Consider the following 18,612-nt stretch of genomic DNA (forward strand, 5'->3'; position numbering starts at 1 on the left):
GCCGAGATTTGGCCCAGCTACCCCTTGGAAGGTTTCAGCTCTTGGCCCAGCGCGGGCGCGGTGCCTGCTGGGAAGTGTAGTCCGTGACCTCCGCGGGCGGCCGCCCGCGGAGGTCACGGACTACACTTCCCAGCAGGCACCGCGCCCCCGAGGAGGGGCGGCCGTGGCGCGGCGGCCCAATAGGCGCGGGCGATGGTGGGAGGTGAGCGCCGGGGCGGGCGGGTCCCTCAGGGCCCCTGGCAGTGCGGGAATTTCGGACGGGGCGGAAGGAGCGGCGGCTGGGCCTGGGCACGGAGGAGGTATTTGAAGCCGGCGTCTGCTGTTGGGGTGTAGTGTTTTTTTGTTTTTTTTTTTTTTTAAAAAAAAAAAAAGGAAGCGAGTTTCGCCTCCCCTTCGGCCTGCCGTGCGTCCCCGGCCTTTTTGGCGGGTTGCGGTCGGGTTTTCCCGCTTCCCTCGCTAAGGAGGCTTGAGGTACCTGTGGGGCCCGCTCCTCTGCAGCCGCGGGTGGGGAAAGCACCATCCCAGCTCCCCCCCCCCCCACCCCTCGTCCAGGCCCGTGGCGCCGGGGGTATCCCTGGGTCGGCAAGGAGGGAGAGAATGGGGGCAAGTGGGTAAAAGCTCCCACAGTTTCACCCCAGGGCTCTGCTGCACCCTCCCTTCCCCCGCCTTCGTGGGCTGTTGGCTGTAAAGCTGCCTTGGGTGGCAGCGGCCTCAGTTGCTTTCCCTCGTGGTTGTTGTTTTTTTTTTTTTTTTGTGCTAAGGCGAGGTGGGGGAGGTGGAATAAAAGCTATGCTCGGTGCCATTTAGAGGTTTGTCACCTTTAGTAACGTCCTGGTGTGGCTAAGAAAATACCGTCTAAGCTGGGAGGCGTTCCTGAGTTTTTGCTTTAAAAAAAAACATTAAAAAACCCCCAAACAAACAAAATAACCCACACCTACAAATCAGAAAAAAAAAATAAATCTGTAATTTTAGGATCAGAACAGACCTGTTGTGTAAGAACTAGGCTGAGCTGATTTCTTTCTGGCAGTGGTTGTTTTTCTTCACTTCCTATTTCTCGCCATTTGCCTTCCTTGTTTAAGAATTATTCAGTTGCAGGCAGGGCGAACCCTGTTGCTTTCTCTGTTTTTCAACTTGTACCAAGGCTTTTATTAATTCATAGAGAATCCATGGGCCTTTCTTATAATTAGCAAAAATATAAAAGCTGTTGTAAAGCTTCCTGTGGTTATTATTGTGTCAAAAGACTTGTGCCTTTCTCTGTAGGAATAAGATGTCCACTTAATTCTTGGGGATAATCCCCAGATGAGGTAGGATTCTTAATGAATTTCAGAGCTGTTGATTTTTATACAGTGTGCCAAACTATGCAAAAGCCTTTTAAGTTAAGTGTGTCACACACACGCGCGTAGGTACTTGCTGTTGTTTTGGTGGTGAGGTGATTTGGAATGACAGATGATTTCATACCTCATAAAGCTTACTGTGTTCTTTATCGCAGTAACTATCTGAGTGATGCTTAGAATTTTCAGGATAACCTTAAATACTGTTCAAAAGAAGAAAATGTATGCTTGAGAAGGCAGTTTAAAATTAATTAGCAACGTAGTAATTTCTGTTGTACATGTCTGTTTCCTATCTCTGAACAAACTGCATTCTGAAATTTTAAGAAGTCATCTCTGTGTTTTTTAAAAACAAAACAAAACAAAAGGCATTCAGTTTTCCCAGTATAGTGCTACTGTGATGAAATGCTTCTTATTGATTTTGGTCCTCCAATGCACGTTTATTAATTTTGTCTAAACACGTTTCCTTATTTCTCGGGGAAGGAACTGTAGTGCCTCTTCTTCCATAAGTACCATTATTTCTCACATGTCTTAATTGCCAGGAAATGAGATTATAGTGGTACTCAAAAATGTAACACTGATATGCTAGTCATAGAATGTCCCATTTATGCAAGAAAGCCTTTGTTTACTATCTACTTCACTTGGTACTACAAGTCACTGATACTTCAAGTACTTTTTTCTTTTTTTGGTCCCTCCTATGAAAGCAGTTCTACAATATTCAGAAGTCTTAAAAGTGTCACGTTCTTTCTCACTTCTTGAGCAACAACTAGCTTTTGTTTCTTGCTTGTCTTTATTTCCTTTTTTGCAGGCAGACTTAGATGTCTTGCTATGACTGATGAACAGTATTAATGATGCATAGATTTCAGGTCTTGCTGCGACTACCTATTCATGAAAAGGAGCACAGGTCACCAGCAAGCCTGCTCTGTGTTGAGAATGAAAATAGGTCCTACTGAGATAAACAACCGTAAAAATGACAGTTTCCAGAGAATAAGAGAGGAGGAACAGGAAGAAACCTGTGTGAATTGCCACACCACAGAAATACTTTATTAAAAATAAATTTGGTTTATATTAATTTTTGAGTTTTATTGAGAATGGATGCCAACAAAAATTGAGAAGTGTCTACTCTTATTTATTCTAAGAGTTCAAGTATCACTAGAGTAGCAACCATTGCAGACAACATTTGTAAAGATAACACCACTAACAGCACTACTGATACAAAATTGTCTGCATACCTCAAGTACAGTGTATTCAGTTTCTTCCAAGATGTTTTATTAGGGAGAAGCAGGGTACGTAGCCTTTGTAGTACTAAGAGGCTTTTGGAGAGAGTTTAGACAAATAGACTTCTGTTATTCGTACTTGTTAGTAGCAAAATCTTTGTTTTGAGCATATGGTAGCCACATGAAATGATGCTGTTTACAATCATGCACCTTGAAAATTGTTCTTGTCAGATACCTTAGCTAAGTAGGGTCAGGTCTGTTTGATACTTGAATGATAGTACAGTACTTGACATCTGTGGCACTCTATTTCCAAGGACTTCAGCATGGTTGCAGGCACTAATGAATTAAGCTTCACAATACCTGTGGGATAGAAAATATTTCCATTTACTGATGGGGAGAGGTAATTGAGATGCAGGAAAGTTAAAGGTGATATTTTTTTATTTTTTTTTTTGGTGTAGGGGTGTGTGCGTGTATTTATAAGGGTGATCTTGGGGAGAAGTAGGTGACTTTATTACAATTGTGCAGTGTACAGTAGGCAGCTCTATATAATCTTTGCTCGTTCATAAGTTCTCTGACAAACCCCTCATGTTTGCTGGTTAGTGAGTTGAAAAGCAGATAGAATGATAGAATTTGCACTTAAATATCATTATCTTCTTTTTTTTTTTTTTTTTCAGTTCTGTATTTTCATAGAAAATATTTGCAGTCTCCAGGTGGTTTTGGTTTCAATCAATAGGAGATCCTTGGATGAATTTATCCAAATAAATGTGAAAGCATGTGCAGCCATTGCTTAAATATTTCCATGGATAACAGCTTTTTTGCAAAAGAGTGACTGCTTAGTATTGTACATGCTGCCCATTGAAAGCGATCAGTGTTTGGCACCTATGGCCTACTGATAGTTTGACCAACTTGTAAGTAGGCACGGTGCCATCTTAACAGATGGATATGAATATAGACAGCCAAGAAACCATGTATGTGTATCTAGTGTATTTGTTAAGGGCAGGGTTCCCAGCTGGGGACGTTCAAACTTATGTCCATTTTGAATTTTTGCTTTTATGTCTTAAGGGAAGTTGTCATTAATTTATTTATTTTTTTAAAAACTGAATACCTTCAGGCATACCATTATTGACCATGTTAAACAAAAAAAAAAAGGAAAAAAAAAAGAGGGAAACACCAGCTCCTTTGATACTCTTGAGGACATATTTTAAGTGAACGCAATTCCTTTTAAAGTGAGGATACTATCAAGGCTCACTGTGAATGTCAAAAATGTGAAGTGTATCAGCAGTTTTATTTCACTGGCTTGCTAGCTTTATTGAAAAAAAGGCTACAAAATTTTTTTTCACTGGGCAGCAATCTGTCCAACATTCAGGCACCTAAGTGCATCTGTCCAAGTCTCACTGGAATTATTTGTAGTAACTCAGAGGTCAAGGGATGCAGTCCTTCAGGCCCTCTTCATGTCTCTCATATTGTTCTTGAGGACAGTATGCTCATTTTGTATACGTTTTTGTACCCTTTAGATGACAGTCAGTGTGATCTTGTCCCACTTCTGAGTCGTTAGGCAACAACACTGCTGATTTTTGAGCATTTTTTTTCTCCTTATCTGAGTCAGTTTTGCGGCTTCAGACTTCTGGTTTATTTTTCCAGTACCACGTCTAATGGTTTCTTTCTGTTCTTTGTTTTAACCCTTTTCCTGATCTTGGTGTCCTGAGAAGCTGCTTAAAAGGTCTGCTGTGATCTTTTTGGCCTGCTCTTGTAAGTAACACAATTACATTCTCATTGGTATGGTCTTAGCTGAGCTAGCTGGAATTGCATTTGGTGCTTGGGAATCATATTTTTCTCCTGTAGAAAATCTGGAGGAAGAACCTTCCTCTAAGACAGGGCATTATGTATCACCTTGAAGATTTAAAAAAAAAAAACCTGAAGTGTAGAGAGTAGTTTCTTGAAGGGTATGGATAAAGCTACGGGTAAAATTAGTCTTAAAGTTTAAGTGTAAAATGTCAAAGCTATATCTTGATTATAGGGAAGAATGTTATTGTATAGAAGTGGAAATACGGGAAAGTAATGCAGAATTAAAACATCCTGTTCTGTGGTAATGAGGAAGCTTGTGCAGTGCAGGTATTGATAAATACCAGTCTCTTCCTGTGATGTGGGTATTTCACAATACTGTTTTGTTGAAGTTATTTATGGTTCTGTGACACAGAGATACTTCTCAGATTAACAAGGACCCCGAAAAAGCAGGACTTTTCTTTGGCATGGAATTATATACCTTCTCTTCTGCGTTTAGTCCTATATTATTGAATGATTGTGGTGTCAGCAGACTGCTTGCTGCCAGCATCCAGTGCTCTCTGACCAGATTCTTTCAGGTCTTCCACATATGGAGAGCATAATATTAAATAATCAAGTTTACTTATTTGAAGATAGTTAATGCTATACCGGATTTCTGATTTAGGAGAGTGATTGATACAAAATGTACTGAAAACTTATACAAATGTAAGTTACACTTGGCAAAATACAGCAGTTGCAATACACAGTTCAGTCACAGTGCCAGCGTGATTCCCGTTACCTGTCTCTGTAACATGCTCACTGTCACGGTGCATCCCCGGCTACCAGGAAGGAACACCTGTGTTGAAACCAGCTCAAGCCCATTGCTCTCTCCAGAATTCTTTGCTAGTTGTTTAGTTTCTATACTCTTCTGTTGGGCTGAGCCTCCTATTGATTCCCCTCGCTGTCTCAGGGAGACATTTACACCCCCATTTGATCCACTCAGCAGTTTCGGGCTCCACTCAGATGTTGTTCAGCTGCTTATCTAAGAGAAAGGCCACCCACCAGTCCCCTCAGCGTTGCGCTGCAGTGAGCTCCTCTGCATTCTCACCAGAGCTCCTTGGGCACATGCCGTGGCCCAGCTCCAGAGCGGTTCCATCCGTTGTCCTTTATCCAGTCACATTCCACCCGGCGGGGTTCGATCAGTCACAGCTACAGATTTAAGTATTAGTGGACAGAAGAACATTTCCAGGAAACTTGACAGTTATTCTTGCATTTAGTAAGTAGAGAAATAGGTATTGGCCACTCTCTTCAGATATTAGTTGGGGGACAGACATTACGTGGGGAAGAAAATTTCCTGAAGATACTACACAGTCAGAAAAGAGGCTTGTGGACGGGGGAGCTCTTTTGGAGCAGCTGTCACAGTTATGCAGTTTTCTATTTGGGAAATTAAAAAAAAGTCCTAGAGAATCATTAGAACTAAAAGAAGAAACTGATGTTAAGTAACTGCATTTGGCTTAGGGTTATTGTATGGAGCAGACAGGCTAATGGGAAAAAGATATTTTGCTATCCAGAAGCTTCTGGAATTGTGTATTACTATTCCTTCCCGCTTCCCCAAGCAAAATAAAATAATAATGATAATAATAAAATCCCACCCGTTAAAATGGTATCTTTTAAAAAATAACTGTGGCTCTGTTTGTATGATTTTTATCTTCATAAGTTAGAGGGAAGGATCAGTTCTTTGTAAAACAAGTCATGCAGGCCTTTAATGTAAAAAGATCTAGTGCACTCTTTGCCGTAGCATGGCTGCATATTTAGTAAGTTCTTTTACTGAATCAAAATTGGGCTCTGCTAAGAATTCAAAACATTTATTTATTCAAAATGAGGCCTATTCTTTGGGAAGATGCACGTGTTTTGTTCTAGTGGGCTATTATGTTATATCTGGAAATATTGCTTATTTGAGACCTGAGGTGGGGAGAAAGCAACAGCAATACTTTTGCATTTATGATCTCAAAATAGGTAGTTATGTACTAGTTTGCTGAGCTACTAAATGCTGCCCCGTGAACAGTAAGCAGACTTTCAGTTTTGTTGCTTGCAGTTATATAGGAGAAGAAATAATTAACTGTTTGGCTTAATTTTGGGGGGCATTTTTTTACAGCTAAGAGGAGTTCCTCATACTATTACTGAAGACTTGGACTATATGACACTTTTTTAATATGCATGGCTCACTCCAGGAAAGCTGATGAGCTTTATTTAATTTGTTTGCTTTTTTCTAAGTTTAGATCTATGATTGGCTGTGATTGATTGACTACAATAGATTCTGAGACTTTTTTTTCTAGCTTGTATTATACAAGGTCTTCTAATAGGTTTCTCTTGTGAAGATTTTTGCTGTCAGTTTTTTTTTGTGATGTCTGGAAAAATTAATTTTTCACTTAGAATTCATGACAATGAAACTACTTCCTCTATTTCTTTTAAAGTGTTTTTGTAGTAACAAATTAAAACTTAAACAGTCCACGCTTTCTCATGCTTCTAACAGATTCCTACGTAAGTCCGGTCAGCATGTAACCTATGCTTTTTTTCTGGGTTTCTGTCCCTTCGCTCCTTTCTCTCCAAGGAAAATGCCATATAATAAGAAGACTGCTGGAAAAAGAGCCCCCGCAAAAAGGAAACTTGCTGAAGTATTTGCTCTGGGGGAGGTTTTAGCAGATACATCACGAAAAGAGTGGAAATTAGGTGTCCCTATCGGGCAAGGAGGCTTTGGACGCCTATACCTTGGTAAGTGTAGTGACTTTTGATAATGCTTGAAAACTGAAAGTGAGATGCTTATCCTTATTTAAAACAATGGAAAACTGACCTTAAGTTAGAAACGCAGAGGGTCTTGAAATGATCTTTTTTTATTAGAACCTGATGCTGTAAAAAATGTCAAGAGTGGACAAATGGCCATTGTAAGAACTGTGGTTTTGAGATTCCAGTGGTAGTTCATTCATTTTTTTAAAACCAAAATCTTTATTACTTTTTAGCAGTGAAAGGGTAGTTTAGTATTTATTTAAATTTTATTTTTGGTTTGTATGAAAGAAAGGATTTTTGCGTGAGTGTCCTTACCACAAATTCTGAACTAAAACTGTCTCATCATATTCTGTGGAGGCTACTGATCAGTCAGTATTTTGGCTGCTTTTGACTTTGGTGCGGCTTTTGACTCTTCCGTTGCCTTGAAAACTTCTGACATGTCATATACTTTTTTTATGTAACCAGTGCTTGAAACAAATTGAAATCTTGGACTTTACAGTTTAAAGCATCAGCACAGATCTTGTTTTGCAATGTTGTTTATTGAATTCAAAGAAAACTTCTTATAGTGGATAGCGTTCCACACTTAGTATCTCTGTTATTTGAACACATGAACAGATAAGAGGGATCTTGAGGATATCTGAGGGAATCAAAAAAACCTTGATTGCTCCTACTCATTTTCCAGAGAATTTTGAAGGGATGAGAGTTAATGTGATCATCGTAATAAGGTTTTCTTTTGCTATGCATTTTTGGTCTTCTTCCTCTTGGTGAAAAAGTTGTACTGACTTCATACTGAGTTGAAAAAAGAAAAGAATAATCTGTCTTGCTTTCAAAATGAACAGACTGCAGCATAAGTGGATTAAGAAGAAACAGGACCAGTGGGTGGCTTCTTGCCAAAGAAGCTCTCTACTACTTAGTCAGCCTTGCTCAATGAGCTACTGAATTTACTGAGACTGGAGTTCCAGCTCACTCTAAGTGTATAGTACTTCATGTTAAGAACTCTTCCATTGTTCAAGCCAAAGCTTGATCTCTGTTTGCTTCCCCATGGTTTGCACAAAGCTGTGCCCCTGACTGTTCCCTGTACTTTGCGCTTGCCTAATTTGATGTCCTTCTGTCACAAGTATTTGACAATTTACAAGCTTTGTACCAACAGAAAGTCAACTTTTGGATATGTGACATGGCAAAATAGTAGAGAGAATGTGTTTTTCATCTTCATGTCCGCAACTGTGTATGTTCATCACAGTCCTAGAAAATGAAAGAAATGCTACTGACTAGGAAAAAGTTATTGAATAATAAAGAAAAGAACCCTTTTATTTAGTAAACTGCATCTTCTCCACAAACAGAAGGGAGAATGAAAGACTATCCATATAGAGTAGTCTTGCTGCGTAGAGTTGTTCCCTTACCAAAGTCTAAGGTACTGATATATGTTCATGTCAGGACTTAATTGCTTTGTCATTTGTTTATCCGTGCTGCACAGCAAATAAGTGTATGTTTTGTGACAGTTTCCTGCTACTAATAGATGCTTCCTTTTTAACAGCTGATGTTAATTCTTCAAAGTCGGTTGGCAGTGATGCACCTTATGTTGCAAAAGTGGTAAGAGAGCATTTGAATCTTTACTTCACAACTTGAAAATGTTTGCTTTAGAATAGCATGTGTAATTTAAAACATCTTTCCACTGGAAATAATACAATTGCATAGTGCTGTTTAAAATAAAAGTGTGGTGATGTAGAGGAACGCTGGGGAGTTACTCCTATGTATGAGGGTGGATAATGGAACATCAGCGGAGTTGAAAAAGGTTGATGAAATGGATCAGCTTCTGCTTCATGTGCTGCTTCCTGTAAAGAGCCCAAATCTCACAAAATGCATGAAATCTGGCTAGCTTTTGGAGAATTTCTGTGATTATACAGTGAGTCTGTGTGAACTGTTGCTCACCACTGGATGTTGGTAAGCTGACAGATGGCTTGGGAGTAGAAACAGCAAAACTTTGATTCCCAAGGTCCCTACAGATATAAAGTCCTTTAAATGTTTGATCATAAAACACATATGTATTCTAATTTCTATTGAATTAAAATGGCATTGACACATAATTTTTTCAACCTAATGATTACAGAGAAGAAAAAGCATTGTTGATAGCGTATTTTTAGCCCACTGTAGCAAATCAGCAAATTCTTTATATTAGTTGAAATTTTCTTATGTTTTTATTCTTAAAATAAGAAATATTTATTTAACATGATTTGGCTATATTGTTCTCTTCCTAAGGTATAAAATATTTTTTCTTAAATTTTGCTAGATTAATTTGTATAGATCCTACTATTACGTATGATTCCCTGGTAAAGTCTCAGTAAAAAACCTGGAACAGCCACAGAAGCTCCAGACCATTCATTATCTTGGTGATACTTCTGGGCCTGTGACAAAAGCAAATAGCAGAAAACTGTACAAAAACTTGACAATGTAAAAAATTAGTTCTAAGGCTCAGTTCAGAACTGCAGTGTTTTAATATTTTTTTAAGGTATATTGTGATACAGGAATCCTTTACTGCAGTAGCTGGCCACTAATGTAAATAGGGTGATACTTTTAACGTTTGTTCCTGAGACTAAAAGATCAGGTTAGGTTAGAAAAAAACCACATCTGAGTTAGTATGTGCCTTTAATCTTGGTATTTCTATCTGCTGACTCCAGGGAGATGATAGAGTGTTGGTTTTGATACTGTTCAGACACCCCCAGACGCTGTTGATGAAGACCCTCTTTCTGAAATGTCACTTGCTGCCAAAAGCACTGCTTGGGATTCAGGTGTCAAACTACCCCCTTCTCAACATCAGTGCTGCCTCGGGTGTTTGTGGGCAGGGCACGCGGGCGGGCAGCCCCAGCCTCTGAGAGGCATTGGCTCCTCATTACTGGCCGAGTTTGGACTGATCAGGAAGCAGAGTGCCATTTAACTTGCATGGAGGAATCCAGTTTGACTTGCCTGGAAAATCATCAGATACGTGTTATTTTATGCTGTGCATAATTGCTGTCCTCCTCTTTCCCCGGGTTTGAAACCTGTCTGTCTGCTTCTCTTCCACTCTGGGCTCTGAATATAGGAAGAGTTGTCGTAACTTTTGGGTTGCTTCTATGCTCGATTCACTTCGTTGCAGCAATTTGTAAATATACCCATTGCTAATCTCTCAGGTGACTACTCACTTTTAATTTGTCTTTTATAATTTTGTCTTTATGGCAGTAAAGAGTAGCCCCAGTCTTTGTGCTGCCCTCACACATGACCCATAACATTTTATGCCTCTACAGTGTAGCATAACACAACTACAGATAAGGGCCTATTTTCTGATGCCTGGGTGATTCCTAGTTGATCCATCAGCTGAAGCAAAGTGGTTAACAGCCTTGAACAATTATTAGTGTTTAACAAAATACGTGCTTCTATAGTAATGTTCTTCAAATTAAGCTATTAAAGTGGAATGGAAATTGGCTTAGTCTTTGACATATCCTCATAGTATTGGTGTCTGAGCAGTATGAAATGAATTACAGTTTTTATTAAAAAAATAAATGCTTTTTAACATGTGGACCTTTCAGATGTCATTGTTCAGGAGTAGATGCAGAGTTTAATAACAATTCATTAAATTGCTGACTGAAAAAGATCAGAATTCTTAAAATATTACTTGAAGAAATTTGTTGGGTTTCAACACGTACACCATAATCTCTTTCATTATGGTATCTTTTCTAATTAGACTTTAATTTCAGTTTTGTAAATCGTGTTTAGGATGACCTTGGGCACAAAGTTGTAGAAATTTGTGTTTGAAGTCTTACAAGATGACTATGGCAAATATTGGACATCATTACATGAGCCTTTTTAACGTAGCGTATGCATTTGTTTATCTGCAAGTAGAAGTAATGGTATTCTGGGGAAACAGCTTCGTAGCCAACATGAAGATCTGTTTTGTGGTTAAATCATTTATCCATCCCCTCAAGTATGAAAAGATACCAGGTTTTTAGCATTTGCTCTAACTAGAGAAAGACATTTTTTTTTCAGCACTGAGACATGCTTTTCTGTGGAATAATGTATTTAAAGATAAATATTTTAAGAATTTTTAACACCTACAGTTTTCACTATAGTTTAGTAAGAAAATAACATTCTTCAAACCTATGTAAGTTGACTCAATAATATATATTATTTGTATTCTAATTAAGTTAGAGTATTAATGAATTATGCTACACAGAAATGAGCGAATAGGTCAAGTAACTTTTGTCCAGGATAACTGCAGTGTAAATATTCAGCTGTTTAATTAACCCTGCTTTCCTAACCTCTGTATCACTAACTTGGCATCCCTCGTGAGTAAATAAACTAACTGAAAGTAGATACGCGCGTACCGAAGTTCATGCGTATGGATCAGTTGGTCTGACTGTGGGTTCTCTTCAGCTTTATGGCTTAAGTGCCAGAAGGACTTGGTGCCGGGAGGCAGGGTAGCAGAGCCGTTGTCTTGGCTCCAGCCTTTCTCAGGGCCAATACTGCTGGAGAGAGTGAGGTGGAGCTTTGTAGCGGGGGGGGGGGGGGTGCCTAAGCCGGTGTCTGCTCTCACGCTGACCCGGCTTTTCACTTTGCCAACGCGTCGGGTGCACACGAACGAAGGGCCAGGCCCTCCTGAGCCCCTGGGCCCGCCGTTAACGCCGGGCAGCACGCGAGAGCACAGGGTGCAGCAGTGAACCTCTGCTAGGCGAGCGGTGCGCTCCGGCCTTCAACGGTTTTCTGCATCGGTACATCTGCATTTAAAAGTTAAAAACCGTTCGTGATTACCGTGGTGTATCTTAGAACTGTTGCTAATGTCGTGATTATGTTCTCTCCGGGCTTCTTTGTAATCTCGTACTTCTTTTCCGGTTAGTTTTTTTCTTTTTTTAAGGTGTGGGATATTCCAAAACAGGAATTTTCACTGAGATAGAATGAATCTGGACATACATGAGTAACTAGACTAAGATAAATTGCTTAAGCTTATCTCAAAATCAATCACTCAAAAATAGCAAGAGGTGAGATGATTTTTTTTCTTTTCTGCACTGAGTTCTAGTGCACTGGAATCCAGGTACTTGCCCATTTGCAGTTCTTAGAGTACTTCAAAGCTTTGGTGTTTTTAAACCAGTTTCTCTCTTGCACTTCACATGTAATATGTGGTTACTGTAGATTTGGACCTAGAAAAAGGAACTGGAAGTACCTTATGTTAGCTTAAATACAAGGTAGACTTTGAGGTCAAAATAAGTGTAGTTCTTATAATTTAGTTTTTAAGAGAAATTATGAAATCCTCTAATTTTTATGTCGATCAACTAACGAATGTAGGGAACAAAATACCTTATGTTCAGCAAGACTAACTTTCGTTAAGATTTTTTCCATCAAATCTGTTCAGGTGTTATTGTAGGCTCAGTAATGGCTGTTGCAACTGATGGAATCCAGCTTTAATCTGGAAAATCCCAGATAACGAATGTTGTTTAATGTTCTCTGCTAAACTTTTGCTGCCAATTCTTGGTAATATTTCTATACATTTCAGTTAATTTGTTATTCTTTAATTTTTTATTATGGGAAGGGACTCTTTGATACCTTTAATGTTAAGCAATTTATAATAAAAATAACTTTTTAGAGCCAACCTTCTTTTGATAAAATGATCATGTTCTATTGAATTTATCAGCACTGGGTAGAACGTTTTTATAGGGTGAATGTTACATTTTGTGAGCTTTTAATAATTATTAGGCACTAACATAGCAGTTTTTAACTAATTTTAAATTGTCTTAAAGGAACCCAGCCAGAATGGACCTCTTTTTACTGAGTTAAAGTTCTACATGCGAGCTGCTAAGCCAGATGAAAGTAAGCAGTCTATTAAAATGTTTTTAATCAACTACAAGCATTTAGGAAACTAGAGCCTACAGGAGTAAGGTCAAACTTTTAAGAGAATCTTTAGGTCATTTTCAAAATTATTTTTAAATGATTGAGATCTAGTTTAGACTTAGAGTAAAATTAGGTTGGTTTGTTTTGTTTGGTGTTTTTTTTTTTTTTTTTTGTGTGAGATGTTCTTTATAGTTCTGTTGATTGCATTGTCTCAATTGAAACTTCAGTTGAATCTCTGTCCCTACAACAAATGTGTCATTAACTTTCCAGTATACTTTGCATACAAGTTTTCATGAAATAAGCAGCTCACATGTATGCAGAAACTGTAAGTGATGCGAGTACTTCCTTTTTATGTAAGTCTCTGCTGATGCAAATTAATGAACTTATCTTTATTTGTATTTTCAGTTCAGAAGTGGACTAAGTCCCATAAACTGAAATATTTAGGTGTACCAAGATACTGGGGTTCTGGCTTGCATGAAAGAAACGGAAACAGGTGAATATATCTTTTGTTGGCATTTACTGGGATTTATTTCATCCTCAACCACTATGCCTTTTAACCTAATTTACTTTGTAAGATGTGTTTTCCACCTGTCTTCATGCTGATAATTTCTGCTACAAAGTTTCATGTTCATAACAGGGTGTGCTTAAGGAATAGAAAAATAGATACAAATACCAGTAACAAATAAAATGTATCTATTATATTCTTAGTGATTTAGTTTCCATTTGTCTGGAACATTGCTACCATACAGTGATGAGATATATATATATATATATATATATATCTATATATAGAGATATATATATATATATATATGTGGTTCAGAAGCTTTTCATATTTGAATTAAAATAAAGTTGACTTCTAATATATAAGTCTTTGAATAATATGACTACCTTTAAAGTTTTTCTTGTGTGGTGTGCACTTAAGGAGTATTTTCACTCACATATAAAGGACTCTGCCCTCTCTAAATCTATTTTATTTTCCCTAGGGATAGGGGTTTTCTTACTTAATCTGTGAGCTAGAATAATTGCTAGTTTCATGTTAAATTTGTCTTAAGTGTAGGGATAGTTTTTAATATTGTTCCATGTCATAAAAGGTTTTTGTTACTTGGTCTTGAATGTTATGCCTGTTTATATAACAGTCCTGGTTTCCTGATGGTTTTCTCTATACAACTGTGCTGCAAAGGAGTTCCAGTAATTCTCTGGCAGGTTATAGTAGGTCAGGCTTTTTTGTGTGACTGTACATACCACGTAGCACAGTTGGTATGTATGCACCAGTATGTCAGAAATATTGTTTCAGTAGATCCTCAACTTTAAATGAATCTAATGTAAAAACACATTAATTTTGAGAGGCAAAAGTAAGTATAACAAAATCGTATTTTTTTTTCCCAAATAAACTTTTCTTTGCATTCAGAGTGAGAGAGAGAATCTTTACTAGATTGATTCTTTAATAAAGCTACTATGACCTCTGACAGTAATAGAACCAGTTTGGCTATAGCAACACATCTCGGGACACCTGTGGCAGGCGAGATATTTTTGTTTTTAATAATAGGTTAAAAAAAGGGTTGTAATAATAGATTTCAAGAATCTAACTTTTTTTTAAGTAACTGTGTTAAGTCAATTACATTTTTTGCTTTATAAATGACTATTTCTGTAAGTGATGCTTGGTTCTACCTGTAGTGAATTACAATACAGATATTTTCCTCTGTGGGTACTTGTTATTGTATTGCATAACTAGCCAGGAATAAAGAACAGTTCTTTTGATGGATGAATTTTTGACTAGCTGATATAAAAACGTTAAGAATGATGTCCAACATTAAAAAGAAGTCAAGTATTCCCCACGTTTGTGTTCTGTATATCTGCAGTTTATCTTTTGAGGGGGGTGTTTTCACTCAGTAATCTGTACAGTTAACACAGATAAAATACTTTGCTAAGTACGATTCAGTAACTTTGCTGTTGTTTTTCCTTTTTCCCTTGAATTTAGTTATCGGTTTATGATAATGGACCGATTTGGCAGAGATCTTCAGAAGATGTATGAAGAGAACGGAAAGCAATTTTCCCGTAAAACTGTACTACAGTTGGGCCTGAGAATAGTAAGTTTAAAAAATATATTATATTTTTATAATCGGTCTTCTCTGTGTAAGTCTTTGGGTTAAATCACACTTTTGGGCTGAGTACAGGTCCTCTGCTGGGTGGAGCTGGGTACTACATTTATATGAGTGTGTGTTGTTTTGTTAGCTTGATATTCTGGAGTACGTCCATGAGCACGAATATGTGCATGGAGACATCAAGGCCTCAAACCTTCTTCTGAGTTACAAGAACCCTAATCAGGTATTTCTCATGCATTTTATTCCTCATGTTTTAAACCTTCTATTTGACAACACATGGAAGTGCTTTGAACCCGTGAAATCTAGCAGAAGCTCATTCTTAAGAATGTATATGGTAATGTTATTTCTGCTTGACATTTAGATCTAGTTAATATTCTACAATTTTTTTTAATGCATTTTGCTGGACAGTTATCAAATTGACTATTTGCCCTAAATAATATTCTAGAGAAATTCTCAAGATTAAAAAAAAAAAATAGTCTCAAATAGGCATCTGCAGGTGGAAGCTTAAAATTATATAGCACACTGGGAAATTATGTTTGCCTGTCTGCTTTGTTACCTCATTCCTTTGTTCAAGAAATCTATCAGATAAGCATTCTGTTACTTGCCAAAACTGGTCTTTAAAGTGTTGATTTTTCCACTTGATTTACAGAAGTCTGTCATTTTTCTGCATTTTTAACTTTTTTTACTATTCAAACAATGTATATTAGAGTTTCAGAATTATGTATGTTGTCTTGCCCAAATGTTTTAGCTCATGAAATAAATAAAATTTCAGTTCTCTTAAAGTAGCGGTCGTGTTAGTGAGAAGTTATAGGATGGAGCAGTGTTCAAATGAGACAGCAGACTTTGAGGAGGGTAGGACAGCAAGTGTATTTATAAGTTTCTGAACATTGTGCTTTTGGTTTTTTTTTGCACTTATTCTTACTGGTAATGAGTAACTATTTTGCTGTACTTGTCCTTTACATCAGCAAGAAACTACTTCCATATCAGATTGCCGTATGGAAAACAACAAAACCTATCTGGCACATTGTTTTAAAATCATATGTAGTAATCTCAAAAAAACATTGTGAAAGGATCATTTAAAGTGGAAAAACTCATCATTTTTGATACTTTTTAAGAAGTTCTGAGAGTGGTTGGGAGTTACATTTATTATTCGTGCATTTTTTTGTATTTACAGTTCTTTAATCTTCGATTTCTTTGTGGAAATTGCTAGGTGTACTTGGTGGATTATGGTCTTGCCTACCGATACTGTCCTGAAGGGGTTCACAAAGCATATAAAGAAGATCCTAAAAGATGTCATGATGGAACTATTGAATATACCAGTATTGATGCACACAAGGGTGTGGGTAAGGATGTAAAACTTCATTCTCAGTAATAGGCATTTTTATAAACACAAAAGACTTCATTTACTGCATTGGGTTTTGCAAACAACCAGGTTTCTCAATCTATAAAAATATTTTTTTCTTCTCTGTATACTATGCTGGCATTTTTTTTTTCCATTTACTAACTTTTACTGTGATATTAATCAACTGTATTTTTAATTTAACTTTCTTAAATAGATTTTACTCAGTTTATAAAGGCTGTTAAAATGTTTAGTGTATTGCTTTTTGTTAACTAAGTAAAAATAGAGTAGTGCTTGAGATCTTGATAGAAAAACAGGCCTTGTTTTTAGGAGATAAATAGTTTGTTATCAGTGTGAACATTGTTCCTTCATATTTTGCAGAGATGCATAATATTCTTTCTCTTGTTTATGGCTTAATATTTCTAATATTTTTAAATGAAACTTCATTTAATTATGAAACATTATTTAATTTTGCTTATAGTCACTGAATATCAAAAGGCAACAAATGAGAAAAGGTTTAACGTGAAAAGGACAGGTCTGTGGTTGATTAAACATTGAGGATTCAGAATGAACACCAATTTTATTTTCTTCATTCTTAAATTTTGTTTTATTAGCATAAAAGTGTGTCCTGGAAAAATACCGGTTGTTGAAAAGTATTTACTTCAGGATGAACTGTTGCACCTATGCTTAAAACTGAACATGAACAAAAATGTCTTGATTTGTCCATGTATATTTCTAGTGTTGGTCAGTGTTCATGTGGATTTTTTTTTTTTTTTGTTTGTTTGTTTGGTTGGTTTTTTTTTTTTTTTGTTTGTTTTTGGCAAGACTTAGAGATCTGATCTATGATTGTCCTCTGTTCAGTTTTCAGGCCATGTAAAATTTTTCATCATTGTGGAATATTTTTTTTCAGGAAGTTTTAACTCTATTACCTTTTTATAGAAGAAGGGAAGTAAAAACTGTTTTGAACAGAAAGTCAGTCACTTCACTAACTTGCTCTATTTTTTTCCACAATCGGAGTCCTTAAAAAGCTTCCCAAATTGGTATAAGTGCAGCATGTCATATCCTTCAGGAGAAGAAAGAGATTGATAAAGGATTTGAAAATGAAGTTGTCCTTCCAGATGTAGGAACGATATTTTTTCCTTCCTTTCTTTCATGCTAAAATAAGGAAATAAGTAAGAGATATAGTAGTATTACCTTGTTAGCGTTGGCTTTCTATTGTCTTAACATACTTACAAATTTTAACTGGTGTTAAACTGTGTGCTTTATTAGTTGCTCTTGTGGTTCTTTTTTCATGTGTGCATATATATTTAGCACCATCGAGACGCGGTGATCTGGAGATCTTGGGTTACTGTATGATTCATTGGCTTAGTGGCCACCTACCATGGGAGGATAATTTGAAAGATCCAAATTTTGTCAGAGACTCAAAGATCAGGTGAGAAACTACTGGTTTTCTTTCTCTTTTGAAGTAGAAAATAGGAAGGAAAATGTCTTGATGTAGAAATGTTTTATACTTCCAGTATGTTCCCCTTTGGGCAGTAGGCTATTGTTTTGTATACCCCCTAGTTTCCCTTCTCTGTGTCTCGTGTATCCTTGGCTTTTCATTAAACTTGTGCGGCCCTACTGTGTCTTCTTTTGCATACGTGGGAGGCTTGTTTATCTGGCACTTTAAAATACCGGCACTTTAAAATACTGCCATAGTTAAGTCAAAAAGCACTCCTCAGTTTGCAGGTCACCATTAGTCCTGCTTTGCAGAAACAACTGAAGCATGGGCTTATGAAGAGCCTTTATAACATCACACTGACACCAGTGGGAGAGAGGAGAGCTAAGGCTGGATCTTAAATGGCTTTGAGCATCATTCCAGCTAGAAGGCTATTAATGTGGGATTTTTGTTAAGGTTTTTTTTTGTTAAGGTCCTTTTTCTTCCCCTCACCCCCCACTCAACCCTCTTCTGTCAGCTATTTAATGTTGTCATGGTTTAACCCCAGTCAGCAGCTAAGCAGCCCGCAGCCGCTTGCTCACTCCTCCCCTCTCCCGGTGGGACAGGGAGGAGAATCAAAAAAAAAAAAAGCAAAACTCATGGGTTGGAGTAAGAACAGCTTAATAACTACAATAAAATACAATAGTAACAATAATAATGACAGTAATGAAATATAGTAATAATTACAATAATTGTAATGAAAAGGAATCTAAGGAAGAGAGGGAACTAAACCCCAAGAGAGCGTTGC

The 18,612-nt window shown here is 37.4% G+C and overlaps 1 protein-coding gene across 2 annotated transcripts in view; it reads left to right on the top strand.

Annotated features, from left to right (window-relative positions):
- Window positions 1–203: 203 nt before the first annotated feature.
- VRK1 (VRK serine/threonine kinase 1) overlaps window positions 204–18,612 on the top strand; it is a 37,518-nt gene continuing 19,109 nt past the window's right edge. Inside the window, exons 1-10 of one of the 2 annotated variants that reach the window (XM_033010576.2) lie at window positions 204–299; window positions 4,255–4,294; window positions 6,918–7,078; window positions 8,625–8,680; window positions 12,853–12,922; window positions 13,349–13,436; window positions 14,925–15,033; window positions 15,179–15,271; window positions 16,259–16,391; window positions 17,699–17,819. In XM_033010576.2, the coding sequence (XP_032866467.1) occupies window positions 6,922–7,078; window positions 8,625–8,680; window positions 12,853–12,922; window positions 13,349–13,436; window positions 14,925–15,033; window positions 15,179–15,271; window positions 16,259–16,391; window positions 17,699–17,819 (827 nt within the window). In that variant the 5' untranslated portion in view covers window positions 204–299; window positions 4,255–4,294; window positions 6,918–6,921. The remainder of the gene's footprint in view (window positions 300–4,254; window positions 4,295–6,917; window positions 7,079–8,624; window positions 8,681–12,852; window positions 12,923–13,348; window positions 13,437–14,924; window positions 15,034–15,178; window positions 15,272–16,258; window positions 16,392–17,698; window positions 17,820–18,612) is intronic. The other variant, XM_033010577.2, reaches the window with a different exon arrangement.

The sequence above is a fragment of the Tyto alba genome, unplaced genomic scaffold, assembly GCF_018691265.1.
Source record: "Tyto alba isolate M040663 unplaced genomic scaffold, T.alba_DEE_v4.0 Super-Scaffold_18, whole genome shotgun sequence".
Classification (NCBI taxonomy): Eukaryota; Metazoa; Chordata; class Aves; order Strigiformes; family Tytonidae; genus Tyto; species Tyto alba.